General features: G+C 47.2%; 2 protein-coding genes across 6 annotated transcripts; one reads left to right on the top strand and one right to left on the bottom strand.

Annotated features, from left to right (window-relative positions):
- Positions 1 to 1114: 1114 nt before the first annotated feature.
- ASB6 (ankyrin repeat and SOCS box containing 6) lies at positions 1115 to 10903 on the bottom strand. 5 transcript variants are annotated; one of them, XM_081178812.1, is made up of 7 exons: positions 10757 to 10903; positions 7150 to 7323; positions 6504 to 6685; positions 4649 to 4755; positions 3348 to 3456; positions 3100 to 3186; positions 1115 to 2250 (listed from the first exon to the last, which is right to left on the bottom strand). In XM_081178812.1, exons 2-7 carry the CDS (start codon positions 7278 to 7280, stop codon positions 1571 to 1573), a joined length of 1296 nt encoding a protein of 431 aa, XP_081034938.1. In that variant the 5' UTR covers positions 7281 to 7323; positions 10757 to 10903; the 3' UTR covers positions 1115 to 1570. The 5 variants fall into 5 exon arrangements, with proteins under 5 accessions (XP_081034938.1, XP_081034941.1, XP_081034940.1 ...); XM_081178815.1 differs by lacking the exon at positions 10757 to 10903 and adding an exon at positions 10700 to 10720; XM_081178814.1 differs by lacking the exon at positions 10757 to 10903 and adding an exon at positions 10329 to 10610.
- An 848-nt stretch (positions 10904 to 11751) lies between these two features.
- On the top strand, positions 11752 to 13621 carry LOC308578478 (ankyrin repeat and SOCS box protein 6-like). The gene is made up of 3 exons (XM_081178921.1): positions 11752 to 11913; positions 13068 to 13176; positions 13338 to 13621. Exons 1-3 carry the CDS (start codon positions 11782 to 11784, stop codon positions 13604 to 13606), a joined length of 510 nt encoding a protein of 169 aa, XP_081035047.1. The 5' UTR covers positions 11752 to 11781; the 3' UTR covers positions 13607 to 13621.
- Positions 13622 to 23491: the final 9870 nt, after the last annotated feature.

Here is a 23491-nt window from a genome sequence, read left to right on the forward strand (position 1 = left end):
CAGAGGAGTTGCCAAAGCAGTTGGAATGACTGCTCACGGGTGCAAAATGAAGCTGGTCCCTCAATACAGCCAACGGAGTGGGGCCCTTCTGTCCTTTTTGCCAAAAGATGAAATGACTGTTGATAAGACCCCAGTTGAGGGGTCTCTGGAGAGTGCCAGTGGAGCAGCCCAGAGTGGTTTAACAATCCCTCCTACTTAGGGAACTTTGGGAATTGTAGCGCCTTGAGGGGAACAGCAGTCTCCTATACAGTTCCCAGGATTCTTTGGGGCAAGCTGTGATGGTTTAAAGTGTCACTGGGTTTTTAAAAAATGTATGGTGTGAATGTAGCCTGTGCGTTTGGTTAAATGCTTTCCGGGAGGTGGGAAAATACAGCTGAACCAAGGGGCCACCCTGAAATGATGTCTATCTTGTACTTATAAACAATGGATATTTTTCCCCAATTGGTGGTGAGCACATGGTCATCACCCTTTCTGAGGAACAAGGCTGTTTTTTTCCAAATCAGGGGTGGGTGCTGCGTTGCTAGTTTGTTCCCCTCTGGAAACACTAGTAAAGTGAACCCCTCCCCTATCAGTCTTGCTTCATTTGTGCTCTGTCAGATGAATGACAGGTGTGTGGCCTTCCCACTTATCAAGGATCTGGCCCAGCGGGTCAAAAAAGTTCTTCACACTTAACCTTGCTGTGTATCAGCTTACAACAACCATCACCATACTGCCTTTGAAAACACACAAAAATGGTTGAGTCACTGTGTGGACTAGATAAGGCTGCCCTTGGCTCATGGCCTAGCACAAGAAAGCCTCATGAGGAATGGTACCTTCTGTTCTGAAGGGCAGAAACAGAATCTGCAATATGTTGTGAACCTCCCCGAGACCTATGGGTGAAGGGCAGTATACATATCAATAAGGCAACAAGTATGAAAACATCTACTTCCCATTTGCAAAAGCAGCACCCAGCGTAGCATAGGATGTCGTGAAGATGTTATTGCCACCCCTTTTTCCTGCTACTTGGCCTATTGTTGCTTTTATTTTATTTAAATTAAATTTGTCAAGTCACTGTTACCCCAGGACAACCCAAAGCAACTTGAAAACAACCAAGCAAGACACTAGAGGCACAACATTTTGCTGGTGCAGAACACATGTTTAATGACCCAGAGGAATGGACGCTTCGCTCCCTGTTAGAAGCCAGGTTGCTCAGAACAGCTGTTTATAAAAGTCACGAGGTAATATTGTTCAGATAAATGAAGGCCTCCAACCTTCTGCAGACACTGAGCAGAATTCAGTTTAGTCATGACTCAGGTCCAGAAAATGGACTTGTCCCTCCTTCAGAACAATCAGCAGTTGAGCTGCAGATTTGGAAACATCCAAGTGTTATGCATTCGTCCATTGCGGAGCAAAAGACCAGACCACGTGTGTGAATGAGTTTGGTGCAGTAACACCCTGTGCGGCAATCCCGCAAATGTCATCCTGTGCGTGACCAACACCCATGTCCACAATTGACTGGTGTGTGTGGCTTGAAGGCCTCAGGCTGGAAACACCCGCTTGGCAGATCAGTCTTCTTGGTCCACCCTTGAAGTCAGACGGCCGCCTCCGCAGAGCTGCTCGGGTCTATAAGGAGATATTTTTTCAACAAGTTGGGAAGCGGGAGGGCCTTGACTTTTTCATCGATGGGCCAGGGTCTGAGATGCTGCCGCAGGGAAACCCGGCACATCTGCTTCAAGGTGGGAGGGGAGTGTTCCAGCTGCTTCAGGCTGGTGAAGAGGTCTGAGATCCTCTTCCTATGGAACCCACTGAGGTGGCTGAGGTTGATCTCAAAGTTGATGGGCAGCTTGATGGTCTGGGAGCTTGAGGCCATGAGCTCCAGCACCGTCTCGGCCTTCTGAAAGAGGTCGGCGGAGAAGGCGTCGTCCTCTGACCCGCTCAAGTGGGAGCAAAGCTGCTCGAAGATAATACTGAAGCCCGACCAACAGGCGGGCCCATGGAGGGTGCAGTTGTATGACGCCCCAAACTCCAGGAGGAAGCGCAGGAGGGGAAAGTGGAGCCGGAAGTTCTTCAGGCACAGGTGGGTGAGGGATTCATAGGTTGGGCACGCACTAGGGTTGGCCCCATGGGTCATCAGCAGCTGAGTGACCTGGAAACAGAAGCTCTTGATGGTCCGGACCTCCTCTTCGTCACCTCCCACTGTCTCTCCAAGGAGGAAGATGATGTAGGAGAAGACGCTGTCACCATCTTTTGTTGTGGCCTTCACATTGGCTCCTGATGGGCGGGAACAATACAGAAACAGACAGTTTAATTTTTTTTTCCAGTGACCCTTGGCATCACCACCACCATTTTCCTATTTTCCCCAATCAATTTTTACTAAAAGTATTCAACAAAATACAATAAAAGCCAAACTAAGGAAGAGAAAGAAAAAATAATATATAAGGCCCTCTATCACAAATATATCTTAACCCTTATTTAAAGTAATACCAAAGACATTTAATAACATGTTTAGAATAGTGCTGGAAGTACAGTGGTACCTCTGGTTATGAACTTAATTCGTTCTGGAGGTCGGTTCTTAACCTGAAACTGTTCTTAACCTGAAGCACCACTTTAGCTAATGGGGCCTCCTGCTGCCGCTGTGCCGCCGGAGCACGATTTCTGTTCTCATCCTGAAGCAAAGTTCTTAACCCAAGGTACTATTTCTGGGTTAGCAGAGTCTGTAACCTGAAGCATCTGTAACCTGGGGTACCACTGTATTTGAAGTTGAGAATATATTGCGGCAATGCATGATTATTTGTATTTCTTTCAAAAAACCTAAAATAAAGAATAATGTTCTTCAATGCATATACCGGTATATCTTGTTTGCCTAAGTAATCCATTATCTATATAGATCATGTATCTTGTAACAATAAATTTGGATTAATCAGTGCTTGCACTTTTATCATTCCAGCCCACCCAGGCAGGTCGTTTTAGGGAGAATTCCGTGGGCTGGCAAGAGGGTGCCAGCCTTGATCCCTGGTTCACATTCCTGCTCTGAAACCACTGATAGTGTTGCACTGGATCTGGACCCCTGGAGAAGGAAGCAGCAGGGCCTGGTGGGGCGGGCGGGTGGAGGAAGCTCACCTCCTTCCAACAAAAGGCGAATGTTTTCCGTATTGTGGATCTGAACCCCATCACTGCTGGCTAGAGCATGCAGCAGAGCGGTCTTTCCTGGGAAAGGAGGGGAAAAGAGCATAAGAATGTGAGAGGAGTCAGTATCAGGCCTATCAAGCCCAGCCTCCTGTTCTTGACTGACCAACCAAATGCCCACAAGCAGGAGCCAAGGAGGGAAAGGGGGAAAGGCCAAGCCCAGGAGGATAGAGGCAACTGACCACGTTTATCAACTGCATTGACATCGGCTCCAAGTTCCAAAAGTCGCTTTAGGCAAGGGAGGCGTTCTGGCTCTTCGCTAGCCAGATCTAGGGGGCTGCTTTCATGAACCTAAGGAGGAATGGGATAGAGGAAACATAACTGGCTGCTTTTATTGATGCCTTTACTGCAGCAGTGATGAATTTTTCCTAGTTTGAGGGCTGCTTTCCCTCTTCTGCAGAAAACAGCGGGCACAGTGAATATGAATTTCCCCTCCATGTATATGGTCAGCTGGTTTCTACATGCGCTCGGACACCTGTGTCCTTCAACCGGGCAAGCAAGTGACGTGAGCAGAGTTGAAGGATTTGTTTCCATCCAGGCAACACTCAAGGACGAAATCTGGGACCCTGGACCCTGCCTTGACCCCTGCTTTCTTGACCAACTATGTCTTATCTTATCCTATTTTTCATACAAGTTCTTTTCTCTAGAAAGGGGAGCGGAAGAAAGTCAACTCACAGCCTTGTGGCAACTTTTGAGAGCTAACTTTTTAAAAGAGCATAAGGTTTTAAACCCTACATGCACATTGCATCCTATGAACAGAGAAGCAAAATTTGGGATGGGGATTTTGGATCAGGATCTCAATGGTTCCATATTATTTCTCTATTCCTCCCCACCCCCAGCCTGCAATGTTGTTATCAATCTCCCTCTCCCTTTGTTAGTACACCTACTCCTTTCACTACACAGGTGGTGGCCATTTTGGGTGGGGGGTTGTGTTTCTGACCCCTGTATGCGTTGGCAGAGCCCCAGCCCTGTTTTCGGGCCTCTTCTGGGTCGGCAGTGATGAGCGTGATCATGTGCCAATCAGACATGCGTAAAATGGTTGCTGCCTGTATGGTTCCTGCCATACTCCAAATATGCGCCTCTTTACTCTGCCCAGACACTCAAGATGCAAGAATAAAGTGGGTCCTAAACAGATGCAATCGTAATTGATCTCAAACCAATTTTTTTAATGCTTGCGTTTTAAATAGCTTGCGATCAGGCCACTGAGAAGCCAAATCCATGATAAGAATAAGTGCCAGCATGGTGTACTGGTCAGCATGCTGCACTAGGAGCTGGGAGTGACCAGGGGGTCATGAAGCTAACTGGGTGTAACCTTCGGCCAGTCACTGTGTCTCTTAGTTTGATCTACCTCATAGAGTTAAGAGAACCATCTGCACCACTCTAAGTTCCGTGTGTGTGTGTGTGTGTGTGTGTGTGTGTGTGTGTGTGTGTGTAAGGTTTGACATCAATGTTAATAATGGAAATAAAAATGGCAGCAGCTTACCCTGTCTCTCCGGTTGATGTCTGCACCTTCCTGCACCAACAGCTCTACCATGTCCGGCTTGTTCCGTATCACGGCGATGTGCAAAGATGTATAATAAGTGATTGGATCTTTTGGAAACACAGAAACACACATTTATTTATTTATTCACCAATTTGGCACAATTTGTTAATTTGTCACACTGAAACATCCTTACCTTTCTTCCAAGGACCTCAAGGTGACCCGGTTCCCATGCCCTCGCAACAATCCTACGAGGTAGGCTAGGCTGCAGGTGAGATAGCGACCGGCCCAACTGTCGCTCAAGGGACCTCCACGTGGTTGCATGGCAAATTGGAACTCTGGTTTTCTAGTTCCACAGCTCTTATCCACTGTGCCTGACTGCCTCTCCTAGCAGGGTAACTGGCTGTTGGTTTTTAGGAAACACTGAGCCCTTGCATGTTCAGGGATGTTGTTCTGATTTTCAAGGAGCTTAAGGTGGGGTTCTCTCCCTTCCCTGTTCCATCTTCACAACCACCCTGCGAGGTAGGCTTAGGCTAAGAAACAATGACACTGGCCCCAAGGGTTGCATCCAGAGAGCTTCATGTGGCTGTGTACATGATTTGAACCCTGGTCTCCCAGGTCTTGTAATCTGACATCCTAACCCTTGCATCACCCTGCTGCATCGCCTAATAAAGACTCCTGATCATTGGTCCTTTGGATATGGGGACTGTCTGCCCACACAACAAGGCTGTTGTCAGCACTGGGGGAAGAGAAAGATGCTTACCGGTGTTCACGTCAGGCTCGTAATACGGGAGCCAGCAGGCCAGGAAACATCCCCCTACCCATTTCCTCCTCATGGCTCCCAGCAGTCAAAGGCCCTCCTTCCGGGCCCAACTGTCAAACCGGCCTTGCTGGGAGGCGGTCATGTTGTTAGAGAGACAGCCTATGAAGGAACCTCTGTGTGACATCACACACCCATGGGCACCTTTAGAACACTGAAGCTCATGGGGAGGAGCTTAGGAGACAAGGGGTGGAGCTTGGGGAAAAGGAAGGCGGAACCTGATGGCAGAGAGGTGAACCTAGCAGTACCTGACAGTAGAAAAGAGCGACTTAGGGAGGTGGAGCCTAATGGACATCAGGGGTGCAACTACTACTGAATTGAAAAATTATACCCCACTTTTCGCTTCCTCATCTGGGTCTCAAAATGGATTATCAGGCCAGGTGAAGAAGAAGAGTTTGGATTTGATATCCCTGAAGGAGTCTCAAAGCGGCTAACAATCTCCTTTCCCTTCGTCCCCCACAACAAACACTCTGAGGTGAATGCGGCTGAGAGACTTCAAAGAAATTTGACTAGCCCAAGGTAACCCAGCAGCTGCATGTGGAGGAGTGGAGACGTGAACCCGGTTCACCAGATTACGAGTCTACCACTCTTAACCACTACACCACACTGGTGGAATAGCCTTTTTTGCCTTTAATACAGGCAATGTCCTATTTGCGTGCGGGTTGCATTCTGGATCATCACTCGCATAAGCCCCTCAGCACCACCCTGCCTTCCCCCCCACTCTGCCCTGTTCCGGTTCTGAAAACGTCCCACACACGTGCATGGCCACACGTTCTTGGAACGCATGCAAAAACGGGGGTCGCCTGTACTGAATTAAAATGGTGTCACATAAAACGGGGCGTTGCAATTCCCAGCAGAAACAAAGAACCAAAACAGGTCGCTCCTAACCAGAAAGGAAACATTGGGGGGGGGGAGGGAGGGGAGGAATCATGAAAAATTATATATAAAAATACAGCCTCCATAAATAGCTATCCCAATGATTTATGTAATTTTAAAATATATGCAAGACTGGAAGCATGAACCAGGTCCCCCTCCAACCTTCAAAGGTGATGTCCGCCCCACCACGCAGGAGGGCCTCTGCGGCTTGGACTACCCCATACTCCGCCATCTTCAGCAATGAATAGCTCACACCCTCTTGGTAGTAAACGGAGTTGGCGTTCCTCTCCAGCAGATTGTTAAGGGCCGCAATCCGCCTGTCGTCTTCTACCACAGCGCTGGGGCTTCACAAGAAAACAAGGCAAATAAAACACCACAATGACCAGAGGAGGAGGGCAAAGTTCCGCGGTGGTGGTTTGGTAACGATTAAGAGCCAATCAGTAGTCAGCTCAGAGGGAAGAGCTGTGTGCCAATGAGAAGACATGTCCTTCTGGGCCACATTCTGGGGGCCACATGCCAGCGGTGGGTAGGGCCAGAGTGGGTAGGAGAAACTAATGTGATTTCCCCGCCCCCCTTTACATTAGACCACCAGGTCCATCTAGCTCAGTACTGTGTGCACTGACTGACAGCAGCAACAGCTCTGCAGGGTTTCAGGCAGGGGATATTATAAGTGTCAACATGGAGATGCCATTTGATTGTATAAAACCCTCAAAGATCCTAGTCCTCATAATTCTGAAGAATGGGCTGAATTGAATGAGACCCCAGCTCAGTATTGTCTACACGGACGGGGAAGCAGCTTCCCAGTTACCTGACCATCATGTCCTGCACCAGAGGATCCATACATTCCAAGATCTCGTCAACTAATGGCTGGTACTCAAAGATGATCCGTCGGAAGCCATGGAGGAAAGGCATTCTGCTCGACTCCCTTCTGTGATTCATTTAGGAAATGGTCTGAGAGCCAATCTAAAGCTGCTTCCTCGGCCTACCAAAAAATAAATTCTTCATAATCATCGCTGTCATTCACAACCATATGTATCCTACAGGGCTTGTTAGCACATCCTTCCCAAAACCCACAATACAGGTTAACCATTTAAGTAGGATAGCAATGTTTCAACCCTTCTCTTGCTTCTGCTGCTGCTGCTATTAAGTAATAAATAATAATAATAATAATATTAATTATAATAATAATGTCCAGCCTTTCCCCCAAATTGTGACTAAAGGTGACCGATACAAATTAAAACACAGAACAAATACAGAAAGCTAAAACTTATTTAAAAATAGTAGCTTAATTAATACTATAATAGAACTTAAACAATATGAGAATGAATCTATTGAAATACAGAAATTGATATAGTAAAAACAGCACAGCACTATTTAAAAGGCCTTTTCCCCTGGAGTTCCCCCAGGCGCGCAAGGCTTGCGGGCGGCAGCCTGCAGCCCGGAGCGCCCTCCGGAGGACGCCCCGTGCTTTGCGCAGGTGTCCGCGAGCCTTGCGTGCCCGGCGGGAGTTCCCGCGGGCTCGCAAGGCTTTCGGGCGGCAGCCTGTTCTGGGGGCTGGGGGAAGCTCGGGCTTCCCCCGCCCCAGCCCCGCGGCTGGGGGGGAATAATTTTTTTTATTCATTCCCCCCCCCCAAATGAGGTGCGTCCTATGGGCCAGTGCGCCCTATAGGGCGAAAAATACGGTAATTACCAGCTCTGACTACTCACCTAAGGTAAGGACTGGACGACACCCTTGCCAGGTAGCAAACGAGCCGCCAATGACTTGTGGTAAACATGGCCCCCTGGGCCAGCTGTAAGCCTTTCAGGGCTAGTCATTAGAGGGAACTTTTTGCAAGGCTGTCAGAGATTAAGGAGACAGCCTTTGCCAGGGTCCATCCTTAAGATGCCATAGCAACAAAACAACTTGATGTCTTGCAGGGCTCCTGCTCTCAGCTTGCTAGGACCAGTAGCTACAGGATGGAACTGGGGCCACTCCACCCAGGAGACTAGTAGCTCAAGACATGACGTTCCTGCCTTGGGAAGGAGTGATACAGTGGCAAGTGGAAGGTTACCCCCATCCTTTAAATGCATGTCTTTATGTGGAGTAGCACAGTCATTAAGCTCTACAGGTCTAGAGTTTCCTTGCCCCTCCCATCCTAGATAAGAACTCTCCATTGCAACTGCCATTGCCCTGTTGATATAGAATCAGAGCTGTAGGGCCATTCATAACATAAGAATATTCTTCACAACTATGAGCAGAGAAAGCTGCAACAGTTAACTGCGCCTATGATTCTATGAAATTAATCCACAGCAAGAGGTATGATCTCACAGCATTCAAAAAGTTAAAGAGACCCTATCCTTATCAAGAAGGCCACCTGTGACTTTTCTTTCCAGGGGCAGGGTGGGTCTGCATTTCAGATCCACACACCCAAGGAAACTTTTTTTTAATCTACCACATTTTTTAAAATCTACCATGAGGCAAGTTGCAAGGGCTCCATGCCACTCGATGATCCTACACAGTGCCCAGAGAAACTACACCTAGCTCAGTATGGCCAAAACCAGGCATAGGCAACCTTTGGCCCTCCAGATGTTTTGGACTACAATTCCCATCATCCCTGACCACTGGTCCTGTTAGCTAGGGATCATGGGAGTTGTAAGACAAAACATGTGGAGGGCCAAAGGTTGCCTATGCCTGGCCAAAACTGACTGGCAGCAGGTCCACTGTAGGATAGAAAAGCTACATGGCTCCTGGAACCTGGGTTACAGGCGCAAAAACAGAATGGCTATTCCCCACCCCGAATGAAGCAGCACTTTCTATTATTTTTTTGTAGAGAATTTATTTGGGTCTTTTTGCAGTCTGTGGCATTTGGAAGGTTGTAACCAGCCACAGCAAAACAGGCTGTACAGAGAGCACAGTGGGACTTACGTTTAGGCATGTATAGGACAGTAACACCCAGTGAACATCATGGCTAAGTGGGGATTTGAACCTGGGTCTCCCCAGTCCTAGTCCTACAGACTCTAACCACTACACCACACTGCTCACACTGGGGTTCAACCTTTTTCTTCCACTTTGCAAAATCACAGCTTCTGTGATAGGTGCTGCTGCTAGTGAAAGGGCACTGACTCACTCTAGTCTAGTCCATGTCCACATAACACAATTGTTTTCAAAGTTCTGATGTTTTCATTTTTGTCAAGGAAATCACTTCCCTGTAAATGGTACAGGAGCACTCATGGAAATCTTTTTTTAAAAGTAGGGAATGCTGCACCATTTCAAGAGTCTTTCTTTCTTTGAATGTTTGGCTCTGCCAAACTACCACTGTCCCCAAATTACCACTGCAGCTGTACTGTAGCTTGTTAACTTAACTCCACGAATCTGACTAAAAGGAAGTCCGTGGGAAAGGTTTAAAGGGAAAGGCTACCCTTCTGACAAAAAAAGGGGGGGGGGAGTTTCCTCAAGGAAAGGCATTTTACTTCGTTTTTCACTTCCAGTAAAAAAAACAACGACAATTGCAATGAATGCTAACCACCTGGGGTAAAATTTTGAATGGGGCAAACATTCTAATGACCAAGAGCAGGTGTGGGGAACGCTGTGCCCCCTACTCCTGAATGTTGCTGAACTACAATACAACTCCAACCATTCCTAGCCATTGCCACGACTGCGAGGGCTGACGAACTATTCCCCATCCCGGGACTAATGAGCTATCCAATTTAGCCTGCTTGTTTTTCTTGCACTTAGTAAACAAAGCTAAAAAGTTTGAACCTGCCAAGCTAATATTTATTTTCAAGTGCTTTGTCATCGTCACTACATGAATTTATGACATTTCTCTTTTCCCCATAGAAATACGTGAATCCCCTGTCCCCCTCCCCCCAAGTAAGGGCAAGAAAATCAACGCAGACAAAGTAAGGTTTATACGCAGCAAAATACAAATGATCAAACAAAAGTCAGCATCTCGGTAAATTGCCACCTGATTCCAAAACCAGTCGCTACAAACATGGGAACGAGCCCACCTCACAAGGCTGTTAGGAACGATTTCACGGGCAGGGGACCTTTCTCGAACCAAGCGTCTGAACTAGCTTGAAGTGCTCTGTAAAATGGAACCAAATTATTACTACGTTCAGCATGGATAACCAGAGCAGCCTTCTCTCCCCGTCACACACCGTGCCGGAAGAATCCCTTTGCGCGTCCGAAACCCCCAGTCTGCAATTCCGACAACCCTAGTTTGCAATTTAATTTTTTTAAGAGCCCTACAGTTAACGATTAGCAAGATTTTTAAATTCTGTATTTTCAAGTAACTTAATAAATAAAGCCTTTTTGCTAAAACCAGTAAAAACAAAACCCCTGTATCAAGGTAGCCCATTAAAACGTTTATTTCAACCACCTTCCTCTCCGCAAATTCCCAACTCCCATCCCGTCCTATTGGTCCCACGTCTCCTACCTGCACGGCGTGCCTCCGGGTTAGCAGGAAGCGGAAGGATGCCGAGCTCTTGAGTTGCACTTTTATACAGTTTGCAGCCAACAGCTGCAGCACTCTCTCTCTCTCTCTCTCTTTTGGTTGCTCGCTCGCTCGCTCTCGCTCTCCCCACAGTTTCATGTATCTTTTTATCTAAGTGCCCTCTGCAGGCTGGAGGTTTTGGTTTAAACCGCTGCCGGATCAAGCGGCCAGCAGGGGGCAGACTTCCCCAGCGGAAAAGAAGATACTGTACAGTACAGTGGTACATCGGGTTACAGATGCTTCAGGATACAGACTCCGGTAACCCAGAAGTAGTACCTCGGGTTAAGAACTTTGCTTCAGGATGAGAACAGAAAATCGTGCTCCGGCGGCCTGGCAGCAGCAGGAGGCCCCATTAGCTAAAGTGGTGCTTCAGGTTAAGAACAGTTTCAGGTTAAGAACAGACCTCCAGTACAAATTAAGTACTTAACCTGAGGTACCACTGTACATCTATAGGCTCAGTTGACCTGGAATAATTATTTTTAATCCACTCTTTACAAACATTAAATGCATGCAGGCTTCAGCTCCATGGCTGGAATTGCAGCTGCTTAAGTTTTGCTTGATAGGGTTATATCAGAGCTCCCACCATAAGTTATTTCAGTCCCAGCCTTGCAAATGTGTACCCCACCTTAAGCTCCTTGAAAATCAGAACAACGTCCCTGAACATGCAAGGGTTCAGTGTTTCCTAAAAACCAACAGCCAGTTACCCTGCTAGGAGAGGCAGTCAGGCACAGTGGATAAGAGCTGTGGAACTAGAAAACCAGAGTTCCAATTTGCCATGCAACCACGTGGAGGTCCCTTGAGCGACAGTTGGGCCGGTCGCTATCTCACCTGCAGCCTAGCCTACCTTGTAAGACTGTTGCGAGGGCATGGGAACCGGGTCACCTTGAGGTCCTTGGAAGAAAGGTAAGGATGTTTCAGTGTGACAAATTAACAAACTGTGCCAAATTGGTGAATAAATAAATAAATAAATGTGTGTTTCTGTGTTTCCAAAAGATCCAATCACTTATTATACATCTTTGCACATCGCCGTGATGCGGAACAAGCCGGACATGGTAGAGCTGTTGGTGCAGGAAGGTGCAGACATCAACCGGAGAGACAGGGTAAGCTGCTGCCATTTTTATTTCCATTATTAACATTGATGTCAAACCTTACACACACAAACACACACACACACACACACACGGAACTTAGAGTGGTGCAGATGGTTCTCTTAACTCTATGAGGTAGATCAGACTAAGAGACACAGTGACTGGCCGAAGGTTACACCCAGTTAGCTTCATGGCCCCCTGGTCACTCCCAGCTCCTAGTGCAGCATGCTGACCAGTACACCATGCTGGCACTTATTCTTATCATGGATTTGGCTTCTCAGTGGCCTGATCGCAAGCTATTTAAAACGCAAGCATTAAAAAAATTGGTTTGAGATCAATTACGATTGCATCTGTTTAGGACCCACTTTATTCTTGCATCTTGAGTGTCTGGGCAGAGTAAAGAGGCGCATATTTGGAGTATGGCAGGAACCATACAGGCAGCGACCATTTTACGCATGTCTGATTGGCACATGATCACGCTCGTCACTGCCGACCCAGAAGAGGCCCGAAAACAGGGCTGGGACTCTGCCAACACATAGAGGGGTCAGAAACACAACCCCCCCACCCCAAATGGCCACCACCTGTGTAGTGAAAGGAGTAGGTGTACTAACAAAGGGAGAGGGAGATTGATAACAACATTGCAGGCTGGGGATGGAGTGGGATCCTGATCCAAAATCCCCATCCCAAATTTTGCTTCTCTGTTCATAGGATGCAATGTGCATGTAGGGTTTAAAACCTTATGCTCTTTTAAAAAGTTAGCTTTCAAAAGTTGCCACAAGGCTGTGAGTTGACTTTCTTCCGCTCCCCTTTCCAAGGAAAAGAACTTGTATGAAAAATAGGATAAGATAAGACATAGTTGGTCAAGAAAGCAGGGGTCAAGGCAGGGTCCAGGGTCCCAGATTTCGTCCTTGAGTGTTGCCTGGATGGAAACAAATCCTTCAACTCTGCTCACGTCACTTGCTTGCCCGGTTGAAGGACACAGGTGTCCGAGCGCATGTAGAAACCAGCTGACCATATACATGGAGGGGAAATTCATATTCACTGTGCCCGCTGTTTTCTGCAGAAGAGGGAAAGCAGCCCTCAAACTAGGAGAAATTCATCACTGCTGCAGTAAAGGCATCAATAAAAGCAGCCAGTTATGTTTCCTCTATCCCATTCCTCCTTAGGTTCATGAAAGCAGCCCCCTAGATCTGGCTAGCGAAGAGCCAGAACGCCTCCCTTGCCTAAAGCGACTTTTGGAACTTGGAGCCGATGTCAATGCAGTTGATAAACGTGGTCAGTTGCCTCTATCCTCCTGGGCTTGGCCTTTCCCCCTTTCCCTCCTTGGCTCCTGCTTGTGGGCATTTGGTTGGTCAGTCAAGAACAGGAGGCTGGGCTTGATAGGCCTGATACTGACTCCTCTCACATTCTTATGCTCTTTGTCCCTCCTTCCCCAGGAAAGACCGCTCTGCTGCATGCTCTAGCCAGCAGTGATGGGGTTCAGATCCACAATACGGAAAACATTCGCCTTTTGTTGGAAGGAGGTGAGCTTCCTCCACCCGCCCGCCCCACCAAGCCCTGCTGCTTCCTTCTCCAGGGGTCCAGATCCAGTGCAAAACTATCAGTGGTTTCAGAGCAGGAATGTGAACCGGGGATCAAGGCTGGCACCCTCTTGCCAGCCCACGGCATTCTCCCTAAAACGACCTGCCTGGGTGGGCTGGAATGATAAAAGTGCAAGCACTGATTAATCCAAATTTATTGTTACAAGATACATGATCTATATAGATAATGGATTACTTAGGCAAACAAGATACAGTGGTACCTCTGGTTATGTACTTAATTTGTTCCGGAGGTCCGTTCATAACCTGAAACTGTTCTTAACTTGAAGCAACCCTATAGCTAATGGGGCCTCCCGCTGCTGCCGCGCTGCCGGAGCACGATTTCTGTTCTCATCCTGAAGCAAAGTTGTTAACCCAAGGTATTATTTCTGGGTTAGCGGAATCTGTAACCTGAAGCATATGTAACCTGAAGTGTATGTAACCCGAGGTACCACTGTATTTGTATTTAAGAACACTATTCTTTATTTTAGGTTAATTGAAAGAAATATGAATAATCATGCATTGCCGCAATATATTCTCAACTTCAAATACAGTGGTACCTCAGGTTACAGATGTTTCAGGTTACAGACTCCTCTAACCCAGAAATAGTACCTCGGGTGAAGAACTTTGCTTCAGGATGAGAACAGAAATCGTGCTCCGGCGGCGCAGCGGCAGCAGGAGGCCCCATTAGCTAAAGTGGTGCTTCAGGTTAAGAGCAGTTTCAGGTTAAGAACGGACCTCCGGAACGAATTAAGTTCTTAGCTCGAGGTACTACTGTACATGTATAGACTCAGTTGAACTGGAATAATTATTTTTAATCCGCTCTTTACAAACTTTAGATGCATGCAGGCTTTAGCTCCATGGCTGGAGTTGCCGCTGCTTAAGTCTTGCTTGATAGGGTTTTATCAGAGCTCCCGCCGCAAGTTATTTCAGTGCCAGCCTTGGAAATCTGTAACACTAAAGTTGAATGGTCTCTTGGGGCACCTGCAGAGTGCTTTTTGTGGTCTGGGAAAGGGTTATGCCTCAGCTGCATGGACATGGCTCAGGAGTCTCCGTGTAGGGCTGGGAAGGATTCCCTGTCTGAAACCCTGGGAAGCTGCTGCCTGTCAGTGTCAACAATGCTGAGCTTAGATAGAGTGATTTAATTCAATCCTTAGTGGAAACTAGACATTTGCTTTATTTATTGGCGGGATGTAGCTTAGTGGGTAGAGCATCTACTTTGCTAGCAGAAGGTTCCAGTTTCAATTTCCAACCTTAAAGGCTGAGACAGACCCCTTGTCTGCAACTCTGGAGAACAGCTGTCAGTCTGTGTAGGCCATGGGTAGGCAAACTAAGGCCTGGGGGCTGGATCTGGCCCAATCGCCTTCTAAATTCAGCCTGCAGACGGTCCGGGAATCAGCATGAGTAGAATGTGTCCTTTTATTTAAAATGCATCTCTGGGTTATTTGTGGGGCATAGGAATTCGTTCTCTTTTTTTCTTTTCCAAAATATAGTCCGGCCCCCCACAAGGTCTGAGGGAGAGTGGACCGGCCCCCTGCTGAAGAAGTTTGCTGACCCCTGTAGGCAGTATTGAGCTAGATGGGCCAGCAGACTGCCTTGGTGCAAGACAGTTTCTTTGGTTCTCATTTATTCAAAACCATGAGAACTAGAATCGTGTGTGTGTTATTGGCAGCCAGGGTATCTCCAGGGTAGGTCTAAGAGTACCCTCTGGGAGGTTGTCTAAAAATCTCTAAGGAAGGAGAGTCTGCTGGCTTCCAGGGAGTGTGTCCTAAATCTTTCCCTCTCTGCCTGGAAGTGAACCTGTTGGTTTAGATCTGACCCTCTGGAAAAGCAGAAATCAAATCTGCTTCATCATCGATGTGACAGACTTTATAATACTTGTAAATAATAATAATAATAATAATAATAATAATAATAATAATAATAATAATAATAATAATTTATTTATACCTCGCCCATCTGGCTGGATTTCCCCAGCCACTCTGGGCGGCTTCCAACAGAACACTAAAATACAATAACCTATTAAGCATTAAAAGCTTCCCTAAACAGGGCTGCCTTCAGATGTCTTCTAAAAGTTTGGTACAGTCATACTTCGGGTTGAAGACGCTTCGAGTTGAGCGCGTTCTAGTTGCGCTCCTCGGCAACCCGGAAGTAACAGCGCTCAAAATTACGTCATGCGCATGCGCAGAAGCGGCGAAAAGCGGCGCGTGTGTGCAGACACACCGTCGCTAGTTATGTTTACTTCTAGATACGAACGGGGCTCCGAAACAGATCCCGTTCGTATCTAGAGGTACCACTGTAGTTGTTTTTCTCTTTGACATGTGGTGGGAGGGCTACCTGATTGCCTTGGGTTGCTCTACTTTGAGCAGGGCCAGGATTGGTGTTATATGCTCAAAGCGTCTTGTCCTGGTGAGCAACTCAGCCACTGAGTTCTGTACCAGTGGAAGTTTCCAAACCATCTTCAAAGTTGCAGTAATCTAACCTAGAGGTTACCAGAGCATAGGCAGCAGATGTTAGGCTATCCCTGTCCAGTTAGAGGCACAGGTGAGTCACCAGTCAAAACTGATGGAAGGCACTCCCGTCTAGGGAACTGCCCACTAAGAGTGCTTCCGTCTTATCGGGATTGAGTTTGTTGGCTCTCATTCAGTCCATTATCGAGGCAAGATAACTATGTATACGTTTAGTATTGCAGTTCTGTTTTTCAGTTGCATTATTGTGTATTTTTTATTTATGTTATTAATTGCCAACAGTTATAAAATTCTTATCAAATATTAGAAGGGTCTGTTGTCTGCAATAAAGCCATGATAATACATCCACATTGCTGCTGCCTTCTGCCTTGGGGTTAGTTTTCTGGGGCCGGAGGAAATAGGTCGAGGGGCTTCTGAGTAATTTGAACCCATACCCCTAAGGCTGCTCAGAGAGGCAAACAGAACTTCAGGAAGGCATCAATCACACCCCAACTGCATTTCCCAGCCTCCCCCACAGCCCCATATTTATCTTTCTACTACATTCCTGACAACCGGATAGCTTTTCAGAGAAGTTTACTTAAGGCCTGGTCAGAAAAGTGCTGAGGGCACCATGGCAGGGCCTTTGCGCTCTCTCTCTCTCTCTCTCTCTCTCTCTGCTGAATGCAAAGAAAGTGAACTGTGAGGGAGCCACATTTAGAGAATGGCCACAGCTCAGTGGCAGAGCATCTGCTTTGTGTGCAGAAGGTCGTAGGTTTAGTCCCTAGTGGCATCTCCAGGTAGGGTTAGGAATATCCCCTGCCTGAAACCCTGGAGAGCTGCTGCCAGTCGGTGTGGACAATGCTGAACTAGATGGACCAATAGTCTGGCTCATTATATGGGACTTTCCAGTGTTCCTGTTTAATTCAGCCCTTTATTCAGAATGATGAATAATCTTGCTTTCTGTTTAGCGGAAGGGTCTTGGCTCTGTGGCCAAGCATCTATTTTGTGGTCAGAAGGTTCCAGGCTCAACCACCAATGGCATCTCCAGGTAGGGCTAGGAAAGACTTCTGTATGAAACAGTGGAAAGCCACTGCCAGTCGGTGTAGACAGTACTGAACAAGATGGAAGAATGTTGCCTCAGGAGAGGGAGGAAAATTCTCAGGGATGATTCACACCCTGGCTGGCACTTTCTTGATCTCCTGCCCTCAGACAGAAGATATAGACTCATGATTAGTCGCACCAACAGGGTAAAGAACAGCTTCTATCCGTGGGCTGTTAGGCTGCTGAATGAAAAGATAACAACAGGGCAACTGACTTTTGAGTTTGGTGTGTGCGCCTCAGTAAACGAGGGGAAATAAGACTAAGAGAGCAGAATGGGAGGTGCTCATGTAATCTAACTGTATACAAGTTGTACAAGTGACAATAAAGTATTTCAATTTCAATTATTTAATTCAGTCTCTTCTTCAGAACTATGAGGGCTAGTATCTTACTTTTTAGGAGAAGAGTAATCTCAACGGCAGTACACATGTTTTGCATGCAGAAGGTCTTAGGTCCAGGCGGGGTTTAAGAGCCTGTTGGATCAGGCCAATGGCTGATCTAGTCCATCATCCTGTTCTCACATTGGCCAACCAGATGCCCCAAAGGGAAGCCCACGAGCAGGACCTGAGCACAAGGCCCCTCTTCCCTCCTGTAGGTTCCAGCAACTGGTATCCAGAAACATTACTGCCACTGACCATGGTGGCAGAATGTTAAGTTGTCGGTGAACGTATCAGATGACACAGCGATTCTTCAAACAGCTCTTGTTTATTCACAGGCCAGAACAGAACTGAACTGAAGGATTCAGTCAGCCTGCTTATATAGAGCTCCAGTACAGCGTAACTGTAACAACTTTCTAAAACTATCCAATCACTGAACATCACTTTCGATCCCTTATTTGCATAACTATCTACAGTATCCCCCTGCTGGCCCAGGGTGAGAACTTCAGTACATAACACAGAACATGACCACTGTGCCTAGTAGCCTCCTCTATGAATTTCTTCAATCCTCTTCTAAAGCTGCTCAAGCTGATGCCCATCACTGCATCCCAACATCCCTTGCCTGAAACCCCAGAGAGCTTCTGCAGGCAGCACTGAGCTAGATAGACCTAATGCTCTATGTTCTCCCTAGCTTCTTCCCCTTGATGCGTGGACAGATTTAGGATCCCAGAAGAGGTGGGCTTGATCCTCCACAGCCTGGCCACTTAAGCTGATTCACCAACAGTGGGGTAGTTGAAGTTGGGGGTGGAGTGGGAAAGAAAAACAACACCAACAACAGTGGGGCTAGTTGCTGGGGGGGGCAGGGGCTGCATTTGGCCCTCAGACCAGAGGTTCCCTCCTGGTAAAGGGCCGATAATTTAGGTGCTCCTCTGTGGCATCAAATGGGGATTCAGACACTGCATTTAACTGCAGGGTGAGCGAAACAGCCAGAAAATAAATGGGGCCATGTAGAAGAATTTGAGCCTATTTCATTCACAGGTATATTTTTGAAAAGCCATTTCTGCACAGCTGTTAGAAAGATACAAGAGGCCTGTCATCCCTCTGGCTTTTCCACAGGCCCATTCAGGGGGGAAATTTGTTGGACCTATTCTCTACTGCTCAGACTTAGGCTGTTAAGAGCACAGGAGCCCTGCCAGGAAGAGAGCTGGCAGCAACACTGACTAATAGAGTAGGAGTCTCACTGGCTTCGCCTTTTTCTTTCCATCACAGACTTGGAATTTCCAGGCACTCCTATGTTTTGGACAGTGAAGCCAAGGGAGGGAACTTGATTGCCTCTTATTTCGTTTGCTCCCTTTCTGCAATCAAACGGGTTGGTTTTATTCTTTAGACTCAGGCAAATTCCCAGTGGGCAAGAGGGCAGAAATGGAAGAGTTCTGAGTGATTCAGCATTATTCTGAAAATGCTGTTGTGAAATCTTTCTTTCCGTGTCCAAGGCAAGAGGAAAAGAGAAGGACCAATCGTTCAGTGGTTAGAGCATTTGCTGCCTTCCTTTGGGTTTAATCCCCAATGGCATCCCCAGGTAGCAGAGCTGTTCTTAGGAGTTGGTGAAACCGGACCCTGCAGGGGGCACAGGGCCGCCACCACCACAACCCGCAAAAATCACCTGTCCTATCAGACTATATGAGTGGCAATGTGCCACTGCTGTTGCAGCTTCTCAATATTCCAGCACACATCAGCACATAGGTGTGCATTTTTTTTGGTCTTTCCTCCTTGCCTTGCCCTCACACTGGATGCTTTAAGTACATAATAATAATAATAATAATAATAATAATAATAATAATAATAATAATTTCTTTATATCCCCAGCCAAAGCCAGGCTCAGAGCGGCTAACAACAGTAAAATAATACCCTTAAAGGTAAAGGGACCCCTGACCATTAAGTCCAGTTGCGGACGACTCTGGGGTTGTGGCGCTCATCTTGTTTTACTGGCTGAGGGAGCTGGTGTTTGTCCGCAGACAGCTTCCGGGTCGTGTGGCCAGCATGACTAAGCCACTTCTGGTGAACCAGAGCAGCACACGGAAATGCCATTTACCTTTCTGCTGGAGTGGTACCTATTTATCTACTTACACTTTGATGTGCTTTTGAACTGCTAGGTTGGCAGGAGCAGGGACAGAGCAATGGGTGCTCACCCCGTCGCGGGGATTTGAACTACTGACCTTCTGATCGGCAAGCCTTAGGCTCAGTGGTTTAGACCACAGCGCCACCCGTGTCCCACCTTCAAGTACTTAAGTCATGTAAAATGTAGTAATGCCGCTATTGTAGTAAATCAGTTTTTTTTGGGGGGGGGGGGGCGAGACAGTTCCTTGCCAAGGGTGAAAGGAAGCCAGGATACACCTGTGCCAGGTAGAGCCAAGAAAGATTCCTTATTTGAAATCCTGAAGAGCAGTTGCCAGTCAGTGTTGATAACATTGAACTAGAGGGACCAAATGATCTTGCTCAGTATAAGACAGCTTCTTGTTTAGGCCATCGCTTTATTTAGAGACATGAGGACTGGAACCTTAATTTATTTGGGAGAAAGGGTCATAGCCAGTTGCTGGGATTCACAAATGGGGAGAGTATTGCTGTAGCATTTGGGTTGTGCTTGGGGGCTTCCCATAGGGCATTGTGAGAAAGTTCCATTGACATAGATTGACACACGAGTAAGCATGCTCCAATTCTTGCACTGCATTATTCTGCGCTTGATTTCACACTGCATGCCTTCTTTTCTATCAGGGATGAGAATTGGGAGTTATACCAAAGAAGTGATGTGTAGGGATTCTTGTATGTTTTTAAGGGAGAGGGATTCAGCTAGATAGGGTTGGCTCGATATAGATGTTCCAGAATGGACAGGAAAGGTATACAGCTTTATTCCAGTATAACATTCTCACAAACAAGTAGTGCAGGAGAGGATCAGAATTTTCCTCTTCTTCCCTTTTTTCCACAACGAACAGGATGACCTCACAAACTGAAGTAACAGCAATGGAATGAAATTCAACAGTCCAATGTGAAAGGTCAGGCGTTTAAGGGCCAGCAATGAAAGCATTTTTATTAACGGCTGGGGACTCAGTGTATGGGAAACGGGGGAGGGGGGGCCGATCATCAGGAAGATTGCAGCTGATCCCAGGAAGACATGTGAACTTCCTGCCAAGAAGGCAAATGCAATTGTTGGATGCAGTCAGTGGTGGGGGCACTCAGAGAGACAGGGAGGTGTTGAGAGAATCAGAACATGCCATAGTGGCCTAATCTCCATCCCAGAGAGTGTTCTAGTATGAATTTGTGTAAGCCAGCTCATACTCTCCAACATTTCTCCAATGAAAATAGGGACGTTCTATTCCAGGCACATCCAACTCCCAAGAGACTGTGATGTACTCCCATTATAAAAATACTGGCTGTGATCTACCCATTGTTATTGACAGGCAAAATTGTTGAGCTCTTTTGGGGGGGAGCCAAAGCTTTTTCTGGGGGCGGGGGAGAGAGATCTATCGTGATCTACCACAGATGTTCAGTGATCTACCGGTAGTTCATGATCTACCTGTTGGACATGCCCGTATTCAATAGTAGTAGTAGTAGTAGTAGTATTAGTATTAGTAGTAGTAGTAGTAGTAGTAGTAGTAGTAGTAGTAGTAGTTTTATTTATACGCTGTCCATTTGACTTGGTTGCCTCAGCCACTCTGGGCAGCTTCCTGCATACATAAAAGCATAATACAGTGGACGCTCGGGTTGCGAACGTGATCCATGCGGGATGCATGTTCGCAACCTGCAGCGGCACGTCTGCGCATGCGCGGGTTGCGATTTGGTGCTTCTGCAGATGCACAAAGCACAATTTAGCGCTTAACCCATTCTGGTACTTCTGGGTTTCGGCGAGTCTGTATCCCGAAAAAACGCAACCTGAATCGTCTGTAACCCGAGGTATGACTGTAAAACATTAAACATTAAACAACTTCCCTATACAGGGCTGTCCTCAGATGTCTTCTAAAGGTTGTATAGTTACTTATCTCCTTGGCTCGGGGGGTTACATAACTCCATACCCTCCAGCATTTCTCAGATGAAAATAGAGACGTCCTAAGGAAAAGCAGGACATTTCCAGATCATAGCAGAAACTGTATAGTTTCTGTAAATCCACAACTGTCCCTGGAAAATTGGGACAATTGGCAGCTGTGGGGCCTCCCCTGTCTCTGGTGTCATGGTGGAGCCATTTGGGTGCTAAGATGCAGGATGAGAGCTAAGCTGAAAGAAAATTAGGGGAAGCAATGGCTAGATGGGCTTTCTTCATGATAATACCTAGGGTGGTCGCTGGGGTACAACTGCCCTGTGTTAGTATTAATAATGAAATGAGTCTTGGTGGACTTGGTAGGGTGAAAGCAAGCCCAACAGTTGGTGGTGCAGACCCTCCAAGTGCCCCTATTTTCCAGGGATGTCCCTGATTTAGAGAAGCCTTCCCGGTTTCTGATTTGATCCCAAAATGTCCCAGTTTTCCTTAGGATGTCCCTATTTTCAGGAGAAATGTTGGAGGGTATGGAGTTATCCAACCTCTGAGCCGTCTGAAGGCAATCCTGCATAGGGGAGTCTCCCACCCCCCAATGTTTAATGTTTTGTTATGTTTTTATATATGTTGGAAGCTGCCCAGAGTGGCTGGCGCAACCCAGTAAGATGTGTGGGGTATAAATAGTAGAATCATTCTGGAATGGGACATCCCTATTTTCATCGGAGAAATGTTGGAGGGTGTGGTGACGCAAGAGCCAATGACAGGGAGAGCTGACTCATTCTAGCTTTGTCATTGTTGACATCCCTGAAGGAATAAATTAATGTTGGAAACATGCTCATTTGTCACCTTGATTGTGATTACAGTGAGGTGTCTGATCAAGGCCTGTATTTTAATAATAATAATAATAATAATAATAATAATAATAATAATAATAATTTATTATTTGTACCCCGCCCATCTGGCTGGGTTTCCCCAGCCACTCTGGGCGGCTTCCATAGAAACAAAAAATACAGTAAAATATCACAGATTAAAAACTTCCCTGAACAGGGCTGCCTTAAGATGTCTTCTAAATGTCAGGTAGTTATTTATCGCTTTGACATCTGATGGGAGGGCATTCCACAGGGCGGGCACCACTACCGAGAAGGCCCCCTGCCTGGTTCCCTGTAGCTTTGCTTCTCGCAATGAGGGAACCGCCAGAAGGCCCTCGGCGCTGGACCTTAGCGTCCGGGCAGAACGATGGGGGTGGAGACGCTCCTTCAGGTATACTGGGCCGAGGCCGTTTAGGGCTTTAAAGGTCAACACCAGCACTTTGAATTGTGCTCGGAAACGTGCTGGGAGCCAATGTAGGTCTTTCAAGACCGGTGTTATGTGGTCTCGGCGGCCGCCCCCAGTCACCAGTCTAGCTGCCGCATTCTGGATTAGTTGTAGTTTCCGAGTCACCTTCAAAGGTAGCCTCATGTAGAGCGCATTGCAGTAGTCCAAGCGGGAGATAACCAGAGCATGCACCACTCTGGCGAGACAGTCCGCGGGCAGGTAGGGTCTCAGCCTGCGTACCAGGTGGAGTTGGTAGACAGCTGCCCTGGATACAGAATTGACCTGCGCCTCCATGGACAGCTGTGAGTCCAAAATGACTCCCAGGCTGGACTTCCGGAGGCGGCGCCATCGGCAATGGCGGAATCCCTCTGAGTCGGAGGGAGAAGCTCCGCAGAAATCGGGTCTTCCTGCTACAGGAAAGCGGGGGACCCTACCGAAAACCGCAGGCGAGTGAAGCCTGCGACCATGGGACTCGGCGGGCACCTTTTGCGCCCCCCCGTTTGGTAAAGGGACTTGGTAAAGAGTTCTGGAGCGAGACGGGGTGTGTGGCGCGGTGCTGAGAGTTGATCGCTACTTCTGCGGAGTGAAGCTGCACAGCTGATGCCGGAGAGCACTGACCTTTTTCCTTTGAAATTTTGGCTTTCAAACTACAACCCGTGAGTAAGACCTTTGAAAAATCGGGAGATCAAAGGATTGGCTTCCTTTTGATCGACGCAACGAACTTGAATTTGGCACTGAAGCGGGAAGGCGTAA

Source organism: Podarcis bocagei (genome assembly GCF_964188305.1).
Source record: "Podarcis bocagei genome assembly, chromosome: Z".
Lineage (NCBI taxonomy): Eukaryota > Metazoa > Chordata > Lepidosauria > Squamata > Lacertidae > Podarcis > Podarcis bocagei.

Excerpts from the sequence above, each read along its gene's own strand:
- ASB6 (XM_081178812.1), bottom strand. The coding sequence starts at position 7,280 with ATGAATCACAGAAGGGAGTCGAGCAGAATGCCTTTCCTCCATGGCTTC. Across the intron at positions 4,756-6,503 it reads GGCGGACATCACCTTTGAAG|ATCCAATCACTTATTATACA; the intron begins GTTGGAGGGGGA and ends TGTTTCCAAAAG. Across the intron at positions 2,251-3,099 it reads TCGCCTTTTGTTGGAAGGAG|GAGCCAATGTGAAGGCCACA; the intron begins GTGAGCTTCCTC and ends CCCGCCCATCAG.
- LOC308578478 (XM_081178921.1), top strand. The coding sequence starts at position 11,782 with ATGTGTGTTTCTGTGTTTCCAAAAGATCCAATCACTTATTATACATCT. Across the intron at positions 11,914-13,067 it reads ACATCAACCGGAGAGACAGG|GTTCATGAAAGCAGCCCCCT; the intron begins GTAAGCTGCTGC and ends ATTCCTCCTTAG. Across the intron at positions 13,177-13,337 it reads CAATGCAGTTGATAAACGTG|GAAAGACCGCTCTGCTGCAT; the intron begins GTCAGTTGCCTC and ends CTCCTTCCCCAG.